Source organism: Urocitellus parryii, chromosome 5 (assembly GCF_045843805.1).
Source record: "Urocitellus parryii isolate mUroPar1 chromosome 5, mUroPar1.hap1, whole genome shotgun sequence".
Classification (NCBI taxonomy): Eukaryota; Metazoa; Chordata; class Mammalia; order Rodentia; family Sciuridae; genus Urocitellus; species Urocitellus parryii.
Window position 1 is genome coordinate 91,618,284 of NC_135535.1, and position 20,197 is coordinate 91,638,480.

The 20,197-nt window shown below is 36.4% G+C and overlaps 1 protein-coding gene across 3 annotated transcripts in view; it reads right to left on the reverse strand.

Moving 5' to 3' along the window:
- Nucleotides 1-2,230: 2,230 nt before the first annotated feature.
- Nucleotides 2,231-20,197, reverse strand: part of Pik3c2g (phosphatidylinositol-4-phosphate 3-kinase catalytic subunit type 2 gamma) — a 332,111-nt gene continuing 314,144 nt past the window's right edge. For all 3 annotated transcript variants that reach the window (XM_026391946.2, XM_026391945.2, XM_026391944.2), the window contains 2 exons: nucleotides 11,055-11,180; nucleotides 2,231-2,383 (listed from right to left, as the gene is read on the reverse strand). In XM_026391946.2, coding sequence (XP_026247731.2) covers nucleotides 2,231-2,383; nucleotides 11,055-11,180 — 279 coding nt within the window. The remainder of the gene's footprint in view (nucleotides 2,384-11,054; nucleotides 11,181-20,197) is intronic.

The following is a 20,197-nucleotide window of genomic DNA, read 5'->3' on the forward strand; positions in this document are numbered from 1 at the left end:
TCTGAATGTATATGCATAAGTATATGCAAACAGACCTATATTTATATAGATACACAGAGAGAGAGAGAGAGATTAAGGATGGGTTTGAGATATTTATTTATTTATTTATTTTTAATAGCAAGGATGGATTTGCTAACAGCGAAGAAGGAAAAGGCTATGGATAAAACAGGTTTGGAGAGAAAGGTCAGGAGTACAGTTTTGGAAATACTGAATATGGGATATTACATAGGTAACTGGGTAGTCAATCTGGAATTTAGGAGGGATTCTGTGCTGGAGTTACACAACAGGGAACCCACTGGCATATGGATATTTAAAATCTTGAGAACAGGTAAGACCACTAAGGGGTGAAACTCGATGGAGAAGAGGACCAACAAATGAGACCTGGGACACCCAATGTTGGAGAAGAGGGGCTCTTTCATAGAAGACTGTGAAGAGGAAAGCACAGGAGGGTATCGGTGTCCAAAAAAACCAAATGGAAAAGATATATTGTGGAAGATAAAGTTATTGATTGTGGTAAATATCATTGATAGCTAAAATCAGAATAGGATTGAAATTGGCCTTTGGGTTTAGCTACATGGAGGTTTACGGTGACTTTGACAGAAATGGTTCTGTTGAAGTATTGGGGCAAACATCTGCTTGTAGTGGGTTTGAGAGAAAATTAGAGGAGGAAAACTGGAGATTGTAGAGGAAACCATTTTGATAAATTTTGCTTCACAAAAGAGCAGAACAATGGATCAACATTTAGAGGAAGTGGGGAAATGAGAATATTCTAGGAGAAATAACATCATGTTTGTAGGCTATATCTAATAGAGAGTAAAGAAACAATGATTTAGTAGAAGGGAATTCCAATATTAGTATTTTTGAGTGAGTCAGAGGAGATGGGATCAAATGGACAAGTTGAGCTACTGGTTTGGGGTAGGAGATGGGCAGTTAGTTCTCTGGTATTTAGTAGGGAGGTGGAGCATGGATTATGCTCATGTGAGTAGATGCAGTAATAATGGAAGTCTGGGGAGGTTTTCTTTGATCCTAATTTCTAAGTGAAGTAGGAAACAAAGTCATCAGCTGAGAATGAGGATTTAGGGAGGAGGTGCTGAGGTTTCAGGTGAGTGGAGGGTGTATAAATACTGTCTAGCAGAAAGGAAGAGTGAATGACGTAGGAACACACAGAACAATTTTCCAGAAGCATTAAGGGATTTGTGGACTTGCATCACATTGGCCTGGGTCAGACACTGAAATATTTTTCAATGAACAGATATTTTTGTGTATATATGGTTAGGCAGATGACTAAACAAACTAGTTTAAATTTCTTTTTTATCCATACACAGCAAAACCTTAAATAAGCAAAGATTTAAAAAAATTTTTTCAATATTTGAATGACAGGGACTTAAAACATATATCCCACTTGATTCTCTTGAGAAAATGGCACAGTGCCTTGGGTCATAATCTGCTTTGCAGATGGAACTCTGTAGGATTATTTACTCAGGTCATGGTGACTAGGAAGGTAGGTTCAGAAATAAGGAAACTGCTTCATGTGTAAAGATAAAAGGTTTTGATGAGAGGGGAGAGTTTCAAAGTTGGAGATCTTGGGTTTGGGTATAATGAAGTTGAAAATGTGATTACTCTTCTGAGTGGGAGAAATCCAACGGCAATGTATTATTGGTATTGAAGAGAGTGAGAACTGCTGTACAAAGGAGTTTCTTCAACAATTGTATTTAAGAATTTAGGCATTTATATTATGGTTTTCCAAAAGAATATATAACTTTGCTAGAGCTTACCAGTTCTCTCAATGAAAATGATTGAGAGTGGATATGTATATATATTTAATTTAATGTAAAAAATCTCGTAAACGTAACTCTTGAATTAATTGATAAGATTTATTGATTTGATAGTATTTCTTGGAAAACACAAGTATTACTTTGACCCTGGGCAAACAAAACAAAATATGAAAATATGTTTGATTTAAACTATATATTAAAATGAATTCTTTTTATTATATTTCACAATGAGCACTCCATTTAAGGAGAGAAGATTCTAAGAAAACAAGGAAAGTACAAATGGAGAAAAAACAACTTGAAAAGACTGATTGTGATTTCTTTTTTCTTTTTTTCTAATGTCCTTAATACCCTATGCTATATTTGACACTAAAAATGTCCTGCTTATATGACAGAGAGACCTATAAGTGGAAAAATTATAAGTAGTTAATGAATAATGCATATTTTCTTAGCAATGGTCAGATTATACTGTTTCCTAGGGGATACCATTTTTCTTCATTGAGTGGGACACTGCAGAGTTGGATGTTAATTGCTCCTACAAATACAGTTTTGCTCTTCACAATAAGCATTAAGACATGTCCTTGGAGCTCTGTGACTTCATCATATACCACCTGAAAAGAGAGAGGAAAAATGAAAATATGGCAGATGTGTTTAAATGCATCTCTTTCAAATATTACTTTTAATTCAAAAAAATGTAGCTGCTAATATCTTGTTCCCTGGAGTAGAGAGGTTAACGTTAAAATCTTTCATTCCAAATGTTAATCTGAAAAGCTAAAGGTTCTACTAATATAATTGAATTTAATGACACACTATTTCTCTAACAATCTTAGAATTTACTGATTCCACTTAAAATTGCCTGCTCCAAATTTAGTGAAACTGTAAATTACTCCCTAGGAACAAATTTAAATACTCTTCACTTTTTAACTGTCCTTGAATTTACTGAGTAACATTGGAACTTTAACACCATCTTTCTGTGTTGAAGGCAAATGAGGAAAGACAGATGAATTTCTACAATTCCCTTGTGCTACTACTTAAATGTGGTGCAACAATATTTCCTTGTACATATAAAGAAATCCTCTATGAGGATCTTTTTTTTAACTTAAAATTGCTTAATTTTTAATTATGGACATAAATATTTATTCACCAAAATGTATGAAACTAACAAACAAAAAAACGGAGGAAAAATCTAAACTTCCACCAGTGAGATAATTACAGCTAACATTTGGATGTTCTTTTTGTTTTCTATATATAAGACTCTGACCTGTAATTATGCTGCATATGCAGTTTGTTTCTTGTTCTTTTTCATGTGACTATTTTTAAAAAGGGGATCTGTTTTCTAATATCCAGGAAGTTGCAGGCAGTACTAGGGAGCCTGTAGGGGCAAGGAGACGTTAAAAGTGCAGTGCTATAAAGGCATCAGTTACCCTTCATGACAGGAGGGGAGGGCTGAGTGGAAATCTGACATGGTTGCCAGGGAAACTTCTGGGTACACATTTAGAAAAGGGAGTTTCATATGTTGCTGCAAGCCTGCCTTTTACAAGACAGAAAGGAACTTTTGCAATACACGCAAAATAGAAGCAGAAAAGACAACCTGAAACGGAAGCCGGCCCTCCGAGTCAACTGGGCGCCTCCTCAGTGAGTGTGGATGTAGGTTTCTGTACCTTCACACAGCACAGGCTACCATTTATGAACCCGTTAAGTTATCAATGAAATTCAGCTCCCGATCAATCTGTTAGCTGCCTTGGGCACTGATTCACTCATCAGGTAAAAATTAGCCAAAAGGACACGAGATGCAATGTAATGTTCATCCAGTCTATGCTGCTGCAGGGGGTCTCCTCTTCTGGAATCTTACTCATATTCCAGACAAAAATAAAATCTTTCCGTTTCTAGCATTGCTCACTCAGATTATTCCATCTCGTTTATTAAGTTCTCCCGGGATAACAGAGGATTTTAAGGACTGCCTTAAAAAACATCTCAAAATCCTACCCCTGTAACTCATATTCTTTAACTACAACTAGATACCCAATATGGCTGGGACAACTTTCCAGGATTTCAGAGTACACTCTTTCCTTTTCTCTATAGTGGCCGTCTTGAACAGTGGGAATTATCCTCCATTTTTCTTCCTATACCAATTTAAGCAGATGAACTCTTCCCTTGTTTTTCAGAGAAAACAGGGCAATCCTCTTTGTTACTGTGTATGAAGTAGAAAAATGAGATAACTCCAAGCATTAGGCTTCTGGAAAAGTCTGGCTCATAGATTTTGTCAATTGTATAAGGAAGTCATAAAAATATAAAGTTTTACAAAATATATCAATATCTTATATTTATATGAATCTCTTGTCAACTGTAGGTTTTCTCACTTTCACAGTGGTGATAATAGTATTGACCTTTAGCATTGTGGGACAAATCAGTGAAAGAATGATATTGGCCTTACTACAAAGCCTGGTACATATTCAATGCTAATACAAACATTCAAATTCCCCAAATTTACAGATTTAATGGTTTTTAAACCTGTGATTCACTGTGCAAAGTTATGTTCTTAAAAGTAACTGAAGTTTTATTAAACATATAATTATTGCATACCATAGATGATATATATCTCTTTTAATTGCTTTACTGCAATGTTGTTAAAAATAGTACTTTTTTTTTTTTTTTTTTTACTGTGCGATGAATAGTTAGTGGGTAATGCTAGAGAAATACACAGATGAAAATGTTCTTTGAGGTTTTTTTTTTTTTTTTTTTTAGCCAAATGATTTAATCTATATTATGCTTTCACATAAACAGGACCAAAAATGAATTGCTCTTTTAATATCTCTTTATAATATTCTTTGCCCACAGGTATGAGCCAAGTCTTTACTACCTTCTGACAAATACTGGATTTGTGGTTTGGGAATTATTACATCAAATAGAAAACCTTTAAGTGTAATTAGCATCTATTAGCTTATTTTCAAGCATTTGCTGTACATTATTTGACACAAGGGTCTAGTAAATAATTTTAAAGAGCATTTTCATGATTGCAGTGGAAGAACAATAATGTGGAAACTGGAGTATCAGAGCTGATGAGAAGAGCTCTGAGGAGGCAGGATGATGAGAGACAGTTCAAAACAACGAGGACATCAGAACCCTGTGGATGGAGGGAGAGCATATTATGGTGGGTAAGCATGGGCTTTGGGATCCGGCATTGCTCATCTCAAAAACAAGTTCTGTGACCTCTGGGTCCCAACATCTTCATTTACAAATACAGGTATGCATCACTTAATGATGGGATGTATCTGAGAAACATGTAATTAGGTGATTTTGTTGTTATGTGAACATCTGACTGTGCTCATGCAAACTAACATGTCTACACTGTTGCTAGGTGATATAATCTTATGGAACCCGTTTCTTAAACTTGATTCATCATTGACTGAAATATTGTTATGTGGTGCTTTACTGTGTGAATTTCATTATGTTGTGAATATCACATGAGATAGTGAACAGATAACAATAGCTATGGCTTACTGAGTGTACCATGTACCTAGCCATGTGCTATAATCACTGTATAGAGTAATCTGCAATAGACAAGCTGGGCCCAGTACCAAAGCCTTTGTATTTGGAGGGTGTAATCTCTGCCACGTGGCTCTGTCCCTGACCTAACCTCTCTCATGTCTGGGTATTAAAATGCCTATGAATACAAATGGAAAGGAGTATTTTTATGAAAATCTTTGTAAGATTGGTATGCAATGTAGCATCCCCTTGGAATTTCGCTAAGGGATTTATATAAGAAGAGCCAGGTGATCCTCTCTCACTTCTCAGTGCATTGCACAGCTTCAGCAGTGTGAGGAATCCCAGCTGAGGTGAGTGGCTCATCAGTGAGGAAGAGGAAGCAGGTAGGGGTAGTTAAAATATGGTGTATGGTGTATGGTAGCTCTCTATGTTCTCTAGACAGCATCCACCCTACTAGCAAGGATGTCTCGTAAAGTGTCCTTGAAAGTGCACAGAAAAAAATCAGAGACTGGTGCAATGATGGGGTCCTGCATTACAATTGAGATTGAAACAAAGTAAAATCAGATTTAAAAGTTCTGGACGTTTTCTTGCATTTCTTAGAAATATTATCGTTGTATTGACATACAACAATAGAGCATATTGGGAGAAAAATAAAAATACTGAGGCTCATTTTTTCTCTTATGGTTCTCTAAATTCAACGAGCATCCCTGCCAAACTTGTTTATGTGATGACCTCTTACTGTCCTGATGACTACTATTAAAATAGTCACTTAAGCATGCATTGCTTCAGATTTCTGATAATTTGCATTATATGGAGATTGGAATTGGCTATGCATGGAATCTAGTTTTTGCTGTAATTTTAAATGTGTCCAAAGTGTGAATAGTGTGTTTTCATGCTTCAAGTATAGTTTAATTGGGAAAGCACTGTAGTGATTCCTACTCAGTGGGCCGTGGATATACGAAGACCTAGTATCATTTCAAGTTATCAGAAAATTGATGTACACAACAAGTGTTAGAGAATAATCTTCATGCATGTGTACTTACTGCTGTTTTCATAATATATAATGTTTGAAAAAATTAAATACTAGTTTATTTAAGTTATCTTGAATGTTCAGATTTTGTTATGTGTTTTCTTAGATTGCTAATGCTAAGGTATAGCATATGGTTTGAGAAGTTTCTTGATAGTAAGGTAGAGAGACTTGTACTCTAAGAATATTAAAAGAAACAAGTGATATATTTCTGGGGCATGTGTATCTCTAGTTATTGACAAAATGATAAATGATAAAATTTCCAAATATATTTCCTTGCTAATTTAAAGAATATCTCTCTGTATGCATGTGTGTATGTATATGTGTGTGTATTTACATTTTATAGACATTTACATTTTACCTGATTCTACTCACAGTGTCACTTATAAAACTATCTGAAATATTTCATTACACACCCATTTAGAAGTAATTGTTAAAGATATTAAGAAAGATGAGACATTTTCTTCATCCTCAAATAGTCTACACAGTAGTCGAAGAAAAATATGTATAGGACTAAATAAAAGATCACAAGTTGGTGGAAGAGTCCAGGAGGTGAGAGTGTTTACAGAGACCACACCAGAGGTAAACTCCAACTTAGAGAAAGGCACAGTGTTGAATGGCTGCATGAGTTCATCACAGAGGCCATTGGGGCCATCCAGGGAATGACAAGGTGTCTGGTGTGACCTGGGACTGTGGCCAAATAAGTAGCAACAAAAGGGTATATATTCACAAATTTTTGAATAATGTTTGACAAAGATGCCAGAGAAATTTAGTGGAGGAAGAACTGCTTTGTCAACAGTGGATCTGAACCAAATAGCATCCATGGTGGGAATGCAGGGGGAGGGGGAGGCAGACTGAGGACAGACTTGACCTAAGCCTCACACCTTATTAAAAAATTAACTTAAAATGGATAATAAATATAAAATATAAAACTATGGGGCTTATATAAAAAAATACAGGAGAGAAATCTTTGGGACTTTGTGCCAGGCAGTGTTCTTAGATTTGACACCAAAAGCATAATCCATCAAAGCAAAAATTGACAAGTTAGAACTCATAAAACTTCAGACCTTTCACTCTGAGAAAGACCCTGTGAAGAGGATGAAAAAACAAACTATGGACTAGGAGAAAATATTTGTAAACCATATATCTCAAGAAGGATTAACATTTAGCATATATAAAGATCTCTCAAAACTCAAGAGTAAAAACACTAACATTTCAACTAGAATATGGTTAAAGACGTGAAGACGCATTTCCACAAAGAAGATAGACAGCAATTAAGCCCACGAAAAGAAGTTTGGCATCATTAGTTGGTCACTAAGTAAAGGTAAATTGCAACCACATGAGAAATTTTATACTAGCAAAAGAACTGAAATAAAAATCATAACACCCAATGCTGGAAAGAATGCAAAGAAACCCGATGAGTATACATTGCTGGTTGGAGTGAAAATGGTACAACAGTCCCCTGTACTACTGTGGATACTATTCAAGACCTCAGTAGATGCCTGACATGACAGATAGTTTTGAGCCCTATGGATGCTATTCTTTTTCATGTATCTACATTCCTGTGATAAAGTTCAATTCAAAAATTAGGCACAGTAAGAGATTAACAACAACTAGTAATAAAATACAACATTTATAACAATATCCTGTACTAAAACCTATGTGAGTATGGTTTCTTCTCTCAAAATATTTTACTGTAGTATTCCCACTTCTGATGATGATGTGTGATGACACTTAATAGAATTATTTAACAGCTTCTCTTTGGCGTATCCAAATTGCCAGCATCATTACTCTTGTGCTTTGGGGCCATTATTAAATAAAATGAGGGCTACTTGAACGCGGTGATACTGTGACAGTGGATCTGACAACTAAGATAAGTGACCAACAGATAACAGTCTGTCCAGCACGGATGCACTGGAGAAAGGGATGATTCATGTCCTATGCAGCAGGATGGGTGGGGGGTGCTGCTTTGAGATTTCTTCACACTACCAGAATGGCACAGAATTTAAAACTTATGAATTTTTTTTATCTCTGGAGTTTTCCAATTGATACTTTTGGACCATGTTTCACTGAAGTTAACTGAAACTGAGAAAATCAAAATATTGAATAAAAGAGACTACTGTACAGCTTTTCTGGAAAAAAAAATTACGGTGGTTTCCTATAAAACTAAATATACAACTTCTATATACCCTGAAAGTTATACCCTTGAATATTTATCCCAGAGAAATTATAATTTTTACCTACACAGGGCCTGTGCATCCATGTTCATAGCTACTCTATTCCAGATAGCCCCAGTTCTAACTAGCCTGATGTCTCCTACTAGGTGAAGAGTTAAACAATCTGTGGCATCCACATTCCATGAAGTTGAAAAGCCAATTTCAAGAAATTACAAATGATGTATTTCCATTTATGCAGCATTTGAAATGACAAAATTATAGAGATGGGAAACAAGTTAGTAGCTGCCAGGGGCCAGGGAAGGGGAGTTAGAAGAAGGGAGACATCTGTGGCTGAAATAGGGTAACATTAAAAATCCTTTTAAAGATACTGTTCTGTATCTTTGGTGTGGTCACACAAGTCTACAAATGTGATGCAAATATGTAAAGCTAAACACACACACACAAGTAGGCATGTAAAATGTGCAATGTGAATGAGGTAAGTGAATTGTATGCATGTTAATTTACTAATTGGGATACTATACTATAGTTATGCCAGATATCACCATAGGGGAAAGAGGTAGAAGGATATTTAGATCTCTTTGTATTATTTCTTATAAATGACTGTGAATCTGTAATTTTCTCAAAATAAAATAAAAAAAGAGTGTGAGGATGATATTGCTCAAAAAGGAAATTCAGGAATATTACTGAGTTCATTCAAAGGGAATGAATGCCACATTTAAGACTTTGAACATCTTATATAAGGCAAGAAGGAACGATAAATACAACTAGTTTTTGAAAGGCACCTTAGGTAGAAATGTGAAAGATTTAATTAAAAGACACAAGACAGGAGGCAGGTAAGGCTATTATAATGGCTAAAGTGACAAGGACCTCAAATACAGAAGACATATGAGGCACAGAAAAGATGATGGATTTAAGAGGTTGCACCAGTAGAAGTGAGAAAACTTGGTGATTAGCTGAACACATAAATAAGGAAGAGGAAGATGTCACTAGAAGGAGCCTTTTGAGATGTCAAAGAAAGAGGAAAACCTGGCTTAATGTGCCTGGAAATATTTAAATGAAGCTCCCCAGTGATCAGAAAGAGTACAGGTCAAAAGCTTGAGAGTGAAGCCATGACTTGAGGAATAAATTCAGAGGCAACTTCCATGCAGATGATAAAAGAAAATGTATGAATACATAAGAATTTTGAGGCCATATATAGCCATCCATTGTTCCCCACGGTGGACTGGCTCCAGAATTTCCAAATTCAAGGATGCTCTTATATAAAATGCATAGCATTTGCATATAATCTATGCATACACTCCTGTGTACTTTAAATCATCTCTAGATGATTCATATTACCCAATATAATATAAACTTTGTATAAATAATTGCTGTGCCATAATGTTAAGAAAAAAATCTATACATATTCGGTATAGACAAAAAGTTTATTTTTCAAATGTTTGATTCACAGTTAGATGAACCCTTGGATGTAAAATCTACAGATAAGGAGGGCTGACTGTATATGAAAAGGAGGTGAGGGTCAACCGTGGAACTCTAGCAAACAATATATATTTTAAAATTTTCCATTAGTGACTAGCAAACAGTATTGTAAAAAGAAGGATGTCAGTAAAATAAAATGAGGTAGTGGTTAGAAAAAAAATGGAGGTGAATTAAGAAAAGGTAGATTAATTCAAGAAGCAAAAGATAGGATTCAAGAAATGCTGCAGTCAATAGTGCTGCTATACATCTGGAGGGGAGAGGAGAGCCTGAGGGATCATCAGATTTACCAATTAGGAGTCTATTGATGCTGTCTGAATTAAGTACTAGTAATAAAGATCAGAATTCAGATTTCAAAGGATTAAAGGGTGAAAAGGCAGCAATGAAGTGAGAGTTAGCTGTGTGGGTTAATTTTGCAAAACTTTGGAGATGACAGGGAGGGAAAGAAAGTTTGCTTGGAAAGACTGAGATCAGGAGGGTCTTTTTGTTTTAAAGATTTCAGAATTGAGCAATGGAGCATCCAATCAATGAGACAACCATAAATAAAAAAGAGCAAATAATCGAATGAACAAGTACAGAGGAAATTGGAAAAGATGGATTCAAGAGAATAAATGCAGGGATTTGCCTTAGAAAGAAGCTAGGGGATTGGATGTTCCAACTGTATACTCTAAATCAATTAAAGAGCTATTTATAATATGCATAAACTTTAATTTGTATTTTATATTTGTTAGTTTTTCAAAAGAGATTTAATGAGATTCACTATTATACACAGGATTGTTTATGATAAAATTATTAAGTAAAGAGAATCAAGTAAGGGAGAATAAGGTTAGAGAAAATAAGATGAGGACAGGAATAATGTTTGTATGCAAAATAAGTCTCTGGCTCTTGCTGGAGGTTAGCTGCAATTTGGTTCATAAGAGCTTTGAAAGCAGTATCTGTATTTTCCAGTTCCCATAGCATCTAGAACAGTGATCAGCATACTGTGACTATTTTGGGAAATATCTTCCTTTATGGAATAATGCTGCCAATTACTGCAAATTCTCCATATTTGGTTGTTAAGCTAAAAAATGGTAAGAAAAATACAAAATGACTGGACAAGAGATGAATCATACTTACAATTTCATTGTAAGTGGGGTCGGTACATTTTGAAACAGATTTTGTTTTCCTCCTACGAACTTCACTGGGATATGGTAAAAGATAAAATTCAACATGTGCACTGGGCGCAGATCCATCTGGGAGATGCTGCAAAGGAAAATGGTTATAAATATTAATGTGTGTTGCTATCAAAGAAAACAAATACATAGCTACTAAATATCCAGACCAAAGGCAGGATCAGGATTTATTACAGTTACTCTGTTTATCAGAAAATAAGAGAAAAATCAAAAGAAATTCATCATTGCTTGAAAATTATCCCAACTACAGTTTAAAAGAGAAAAACTGTCTATCTTAAATTAAGCGTTGTGTGAGAGAACTATGTTTGAAAGTCCATTAAACATAATTTACTGTAATTTTTTACAATAAAATTAAAATTTGCCTTTTTGGCAAACATGGTTAAGGGATGAATATTAGTCACAAGCAGAGACAGGAACTAGGCATTTCAGGATACTTACTGCACATCACTTGAGAATCAAAAAAATTCAAGTTTAAGACAAAATGAGATATGACATTTAATGATATGTATATGCATATTATGACATCACATTTTAAGGCAGTTTAATTAAAATAGCAATTGGGCCAACAACTTTAATATGCTTGCAAGATTTTAAAATGTATATTGTAATTTTATTATTTTAGTTACTTTTTAATATATTGGGTAATTCTTCTTAAATTATACCAAATGGAGCTCCAGATTTGACTCAGGAGCTGCCTCTTTTAAGAGCAAAGCCAAATGGATGGATTTCTGGACTCCTACCTAACTTCCCTGATTCCCCCTTTCCCTACCTTGGGTTCAGAACTTCCCTCCTTCTTTTATTATAACTTTTTAAAATCTATTACAGATATTTTATTTCTTAACATATGATTTGGAGAATAAGCCCATTTTTAAAAATAGAAATTGCTATACTAAAAGGAAATGGATTCAACTTTTGTGATTTTTAAGTAGCCCAGCCTAGCCTCAAACTTGTAATCCTCCTGCCTCAGGCTCCCAAAGAGCTGGGACTACAGGTATGAACCATTGTACCATACTTCTTTGTGGTTTTGACCAAATGGAGAGAGTAAACAATACTAAAGCTCTGAAAATCTAGTTTGACAAAATGAGAAATGTTCATGTAATTGTCATTTGATGATGATGATTTAAAAGTCAAACTTGAGGAAATTAAGGGTTTACTTTTGTTTATTATGTTCTATTAAATACATTAAACCAGTCATTTTCAACAAATTTATCTTAAAGCCCTGAAACACAGTGATATTCACTTGTGAACATCCACTACCACCTCACCCCCATGAGCTTTAATTTTATATCTTTTGTTGGGACTCAAGAAAGGATACCGTAAATCAAGTAAATATGATACATATTATTTTAAGACTAACTTTATTTGATTGAAATCACTGGCATGATGTAATTTTCCATGTCACAGAAAGAAGCTGCTATTACTATTTGAGAAGGGGATTTTTGTGTGTGAGAGAAGAATGAAAAGGTAAAATTGTTTTTGCTTGGTTTAATTCTTTTTTGTCTTTGTGGGGCTTGAGGCCACTATACCTCTAACAACTTTGTGCTCCAACTTAATGGTTAAATCATGTTTCTGTAAATGTGCTTTCTAGTTGGAAATATGGTCTTCCCAAATTTCCAACTAGGTGGCTTTATGCAGGTATGATGGTTAATTTTGTGTGTAAACTTGACTTTGTAATGGGATGTTAAACATAATTTCTAAGTGTGTCTGTGGGGGTACTATGTGGCTCAAGAACCACATAAATGTCCTAAAACCTTCTGGATTGCCCGGAAGGAGAGTCTTGTCCCCTGCATCTATAAGGCTGAGATTGCTTAAAATTAAATGCAGAATCTCATCCTGTTAGTGGTTGAACAGCAATGCAAGTTGAACTTCCAGCCGCACAAAGTGTCTACTGTAAAAGTGAGAGCATACATAAGAAAAGAATGGGATCATGTAAGTTAGATGTGTATCTATGGGGAGACCCTGATGAAGGTAGGGACATGAAGCTCCTAAATTGTGATGCTGCTTTTTTGTTAGTGGAAGTGGCCTCCGTATTCCCAGTGGTGTTGGGCTCTCCACTCCTTTCTGAGATTACTAATCCTACACTGCTTCAGGAAATGGTAATGGCCTCATCTGGAGCAGTTGTCTTGCTGATCTTAGAACTCCACCCCATCTGTCCTTGACTCTACTATAATAAGACTCAAGTCCCAGCAGGTCCTGAAAGGTGAGGTTTGAGATATGATCCATGGGGAGGTCTGCTATACTCCAAAAGAACTACTTGAGTTTTCTAATTTATAAGGCAGAAATCTGGGAATCATGTACGGGAATGGATACTAAGAGAGTGGGATAACGGTGTAAGACATGGAAATGGTAGCAAGTTGAATTTTTTGTTATGAGTTTGCATCATAGGTCTATTATGGCATCCTACCTAAATGACAACTCTTTTTTTTTTTTTTTGAGAAACAGAACTTGGCCTACCAGTAGTTCTTTTTTTTTTTCTATTATTAGTTCTTATTAGAGACTGAATACTTAACCATGGTCCACCAAGTTGCCATGTGCCCTGAGGTGTCTAAAATGAACTGGGTGTTATCTGACCCACCAAACAATAAAGTTGGGTGTGCACAGCAACCCTGTGTCATCAAATTCAAATGGCATATAGGTGACTGGGCCTGAGTAAGCCCCAACTACACAAGAAGTTACATGAAGTGGTCCAAATACCCAAGGTTTCTACTCTTGCTACTCTGCCTTCTTTCTCTGATTGTACCCAAGGCTTCATGGACAGTCACCTATGATTAAAAAATATATAGTTTTGGTGCTGGGGATTGAACCCAAGGCCCTGCACATGTTGTGTACATGCTCTGCCAAGAAGTCTCTCTCTCTCTCTCTCTCTCTCTCTCTCTCTCACACACACACACACACACACACACACACACACACACCCCTCCTATCCCAAGTTCCATATGATTGAATGATGAGGAAGAGAAAACCAAGACCTGCTTCACAGATGGTCCTGAACAATAGGTAGCCACTGTCTGACAGTGCACAGCTAAAGTACTTCAGGTCCTTTATGGGACATCTCTGAAGAATAATGGTGAAGGGAAATCCTCTCAGTGGGCAGAGTTTCAAGCAGTGCACCTGATTTCACTTTGGAAGGAGAAATGGCCAGATGTGTTTATACACAAATTAATGGGCTTCAGACAATGATTTGGCTGGATGGCCAGGGACTTGGAAAGAACATGATCATACGATAATTTGGAGAAGAGGTATGCAGGTAGTTTTCTCTGAAAAGATTTTTAAAAAAGATATGTACTATGTGAATGCTTAGCACTTTAATAATCAAGTACATAGGATCACCCGTCCTATAGATACCAGTCAGCCTCTTTTTTTCCAGATCCCAAAGTAGCCATGATGACAGGGATAGAGATTTTTCATGGGCCTAACAACATGGATTTCTATTCACCAAGGCTGACCTGACCTGACTATAACCACTACTGAGTGCCCAACCTGCCAAAAGCAGAGACTGACACAAAGTCCTGAAGATGCTGCCATTACCTGAGCCAGGCAGCTGCCTGATGGTAGGTTGATTATATTGGACCATTTCCATCATGGAAAGGTCACATTTTGCTCCTATTAGAATAGAAATTCTGAGTATAGATTTGTTTTTCCTGTATGCCTTGCTTCTGTCAGAACTATCAGCCATGGTCTTGCAGAATACCATACCCACCATCATGGTATTTCATACAGCATTGCTTCTGATTAAGGACATCACTGCATAGCAAAAGAAGTATGGCATTCTTCCTGCTCTCATGGAGTTCTCTGATCTTACCATGTTTCTCACCATCCTGAAACAGCTGGCTTCTATAGCATGCTAGAATGACTTTCTGAAGCCTCAGTTACCGTGACATCTGGGGTAATACCTTAGAGAGGTAGGGGAAACTTCTCCGGGAGGCTCTGAATTAGCACCCAGTATATACTGCTGCTTCTGCCATAGCCAGGATTCATGGGCCCAGGAATCAAAGGGTGAGAAAGGAAGTGGTACCACACATTATTATGCCCAGTGACCCAATAGCAGAACTTGTATTTCCTATTTCCACAACTTTGGGGAGAAATGTTTCCACTAGGAGATATAACAACAATTTCAGTGAACTGGAAGTTGAGACTGACTCTCAGTTATCCCTCAAATCAAAATGCAAAAGAAGGAGTTACAGTGGTGGCTGGGTGATTGATCCTGACCTCCAAGTGGAAAAAAGACCAGTACTACCCACGGAGGTAAGGAAGAGGGTTATGGAATATAGGAGGTCCTTCAGGGCATTTCTTAGTATTGCATACACCCTATGACTGAGGTCAGTCCAGGCAGGCCCAGACCCTTCAGAAATGAATGTTTGGATTACTCCACTAGGTAAAGAAATACAGCGGGCAGAGTTTTATACTGAAGGCAAAAAGAATACAGAATGGGAGCAAGTAGTTATAAAAAAAAAAATACAGAGTACGATCATGTGACCAGTTTGTATGTATAGCAAATACCTTTGTTTCCTTTCTTTTCTTATGTCCTCATCATGTAACATGAAATGTATTGACTTTATATCACAGTATTTAAATATGGTTAATTCTACATCATGGTTTTTAAGCTATGGGATATCAAGGAGGAGAATAAACTCCACTTAAGGACTTTTTTCTCCTTTGTTGAGGAAAGGGTTAGTACATTTTCAGTTGTACTCAGAATAGCTGTATCACGACAGGCAGATTCATGACTTTGTTGTTGGGTGTAGTTAGAGGAATGTTCATGGGTGCCATGTTGATAAGGGGTGAACTTCTGATGGTTGATTTTATGTGTTGAATTGACTGGACCATGGGATGCTCAGATATCAGGCTAAACATTATTTCTGGAAAGATTTATGAAGGTATTTCCAAAATATGAATCTGTAGACTTGAGTAAATGAGATTGCCTTTCCCAACACGGAAGGACATTGCTTAATCCATTAAGAGCTAGAACAGAACAAAAAGTTAAAGAAGGAAGATTTTTTTTTTCCCCCTCTGTGCATGGCCATTTCACTTGGGACATTAGTCTTCTCTTGATCTCAAACAGGGACTTAGACCATCTGTACTCCTGGTTCTTAGGCCTTTGAACTTGGACTGGAACTACACAACCAGCTTTTCTGAATCTCCATTTGCAGATACCAGATTGTGGGACTTTTTAGTCTCCTTAACCCCATGAGTAAATTCCACCTAATAAATTTCTTTAGGCCTCCAACTCTATCTTTTCTTTATCTGCTTCTTTAACTATTTGTATCCTGTTACTTTTGTTCCTCTGGTGAACCATGATTAATAGAGCAGTGGATGGATTTTCTCATCTGCTAAGTGAGGATAAAGAGGATGCCTATCTCATAGGATTTTAAAGATGAAATAAAATAATGAAAATAAACCTTGAGATGTGAGAACAGTGCTTGAAACAGAGTTAAGACTCAGTAAATGCTAGTGCTATTTTTATTTCCTATAAATTAAACATGAATATGCTAGGTGCACTGACTGAACACCTAGCATATACCTAGGTATCCCTAATATATTATGACATTTCTGTAGAGCAGGGTCTCTCAACCTTGGTGCTATTGACATTTGAGGCCAGATAATTACTTTAATTCTTGGTTGCAGGAGGCTGTTCTGTGCATCACAGGATGTTTCAGCAAGCATTCCTGCCTATATGTCTGAGATGCCAGTAGCACCATTTTTTTGGTGGTCAACCAAAAAACGTCTCCAGACATTGCTAAATGTCACCTTGGGGACAAAATTGACCCTAATTGACAGCCACTGATGTAGATGAATCCCAAAGAAGAATCTCTTGTTGATCCTAGAATCTTCGCCTATAGACATATGGATGTTTCCACCTGAATGTCTTCTTGGCATTCTTACACTCAATTCTAGTGAAAGTCTGTCTTCTATTCTTCCTTATTACTCCAAAACAGATTTTTTCAAATTCATTAAAATCTTGTTAAGTAATAATCTCCTTGGTGCCTCCCTTGTCCCTGGTTCTCAAATCTAAATATGTACTAAAATATATTTTCCTTTTTTTTTTTTTGCCCCGTTCACCTGCCCTCACAGATTTTGCTTTGTGATGTGTTATAACTGGATTTTAGTTACTTTAAATCTTCCAGTCTTTCCAACTCTTTCCTCCCTTCATTCTGTATGTCACTGGTGTACTTAATTTTCCCATAAAGCCGATTTGGTCCTGTCACTTCTCTTCTCACAATGTTCACGGATCCCCACTGCCTGCAGATTAAACTCCAAGTGACGGAAGAGGAAAAATCTTTTATGTACCCTCCTTCACGAAGCATCTACCCGCACTCAAGCTTTGGGCTTCTGTTTTTAATATAGTGCCCTTGACAAGGTCCTTGAATATTCTGGACTTCTTAGAAAGATAGAAAAGCACAGGTCTCCATTTAAGCCAGGGGCACATATCACGGGAGCAGCAGCCTTCGTTGGTCCTTTCACATCTTTAAATGCAGAGAGTGATTCCTCAAGTATTTAAGAGAAACTTTTTTTTCCTGCCAGTGCAGCTGTGTTATCAACATCAACTTTTCCACTTCTTATGGGCATCATATCCTGTTCCTTAAAGATCTCAAATAATTTATTAAAGAATTCACTAGCCGTCTCCTTGTCAAATAATTCTCATTTTACCCTTTGCCCTTATGTTTATGCAAATTAAATTTTACTTTAAAATGATTAAATAACCCCTACTTGTCTAACTGTCTTAACCTGAGATTTTTTTTTACTCTGGCTTTATTTTGACCTTCGCAAAGAGTTAATACTGACATGGAGAACAAGAAGGCTTAGAAATACAGAGTTCTCAATCAGAGCCCCATCTGATAGACGAGGAGTTTCCTCCTGTCATCCAAAGGACTTCTTATTTGCAGGAATTGAAGTAAAGTAACACCATTACTTTCTTCTAGAATTCAGGCAAATGATTTTACTGTTCTCAGAAGGTAATGCGAAATCATCTAAACTTACTTTTTGTTGGTCAGACTAACTCTGAACTCAAAATATTCTAAATTTGTTATTAAAGTATTTATTATTTTCTATGTTATAGAAAATTATAAGTTTATCATCTTCCTTATGAAATTAGAAATTATTTAATGGAAGATGCACTTCTTGTTCTACTCCCTCCCATTTCTTCTGGGCTTTATTTTGTTGGTTACTTACCTTTCTGAGTCCACCCTAAGAATCTTCTTCAAAGCTTTAAAATCTTTCTAAGTCTCCAATTAAAATGCTTAAATCCCCACTAATAGCAGTCTTCTCTCAAGCACAGTGCTTGGTAGATGGTGGATAGTAAAGATGGTCATGTCTGTCAATTTTTTTTAGAAGTTGGCAGACAAGGCAGAGGTTCATTGAAAGTGAAAAGAAACACTTTAGGAGAGCACAATAGGGTGAACTTCAGAATAGCTCAAGGCCCCCTCTACACAGTGGCACTCTCTTTTACTGGATTGTACTAATCTCCTTCTTCCCAGGGTGCATCTGGGGTTGATTGGCACCTTGACTGCCTGACTGTTAATTCTGAGAAGTGCCTCATCATTCCTGTATGAACATCGCCCATCACCACACTTACTCACGCAGACCCAGAAGGCAGAGCCTACTACTCATGTAGGCCATGTGCTATAGCCTGCTTCTCTTAGGCTACAGACCCCTACAACATTTTACTGTACTGAATCCTGTAGGCAGTTATAACACAATGGCATTTGTGTACTTAACTATATAGAAAAGATATAGTAGGAATAGAGTATAAAAAAGTAAAGTGTGGTGCATCTGTATAGGACATGTGCCATGAATTGAGGTGGCAGGACTAGGAGCTGCTCTGGGTGAGGCAGTGAGTGGATGAGTGAGTAGTGGGTGGATGTGAAGGCCTAGGACAACCATGCACTATGGTGGGCTTTAAAAACACTCTAAATTTAGGCTACACTAAGTTTATAAAATAATTCTTTCTTTAATAAATTAACCTTAGCATATTGTAACTTTGATGTTACAAACTTTTAGTTTTTAAAAAAACCTTTTGACTCTTTTTGTAATAATAATGGCTTGAAAACAACTATAAACACTGTGTTAATTTTTATTATAAAACCTGGGCCTACGCAGGCTCAGGGTCATCAGCATCGCTGTCTTCCACCTCCACATCCTGTCTCACTGGAAGGTCTTCAGGGCAGCAATATGCATGGAACCATCATCTTCTATGGTAACAATGCCCCCCCCCCTTTATTTGGAATCATCTTGAGGCTCTTCATCAGGAATTGTCACTATTTTCAGAAATTTTTTCCATGGTATTTTTCTTGGCTTATTTCTTTTTTTTTCATCATAGATTTGCTTATAAGCAGATAATGCACCTTGAATATTCCCGTCTATTAATGCAAACCTTTTTGTATTGAAATCCATATTTTTAAACCTGTTGAGGTCTGCAAAAGCATCTGCTAAACTCTTCACTGTGAATTTTCTTGGGGGTTCTTTTTTTTTTTCCTTCTTCTGCAGTTTCCTTTTCTTTTGCTTGTACACTGTGCATTCACTAGGCCATAGGAAATATTCAGCTGCATTATGATCTTATGGGACCACTGTCATACATGAGATCCATCATTGACCAAGACACTGTTATGTGTCACAAGACTATACCTAATTATCAGATGACTGGATGAACAAGTTTTATAATCATAATGTCTAGCACTTTGAAAGAGCTCCATATGTTGAATAATTATTTACAATACAATAGAGAAATAAGATTTCATTCCTAAGATTTCATTAAAGTAGTTTCTTTTCTTTATGGCAATGTAATAGCAAGCAATAAAAGGTCCATTCCAGGGTAAAGTGGATGTATCTTGAGTCCTACTTTTAAGTTTTATCCTAGCTGATAATCCAGAACAACTAGCTATTTGAAGACATGTCTCTGATAGATTGGTCTTTCTCCTCCAAATTATTTGAGTTTGTTGTTGATCAGGAGTAAATGTGTCAAGGTCTGCTTGTTATATATAATATTTCGGTGTTAAAAAAACTTTAACTTAATCCTATCTCTAAGATCATATTAGACAATTATGTACTTACTCTCCTTTATCCTATGCCTTCCCCTCCCTTCCCCTCCCT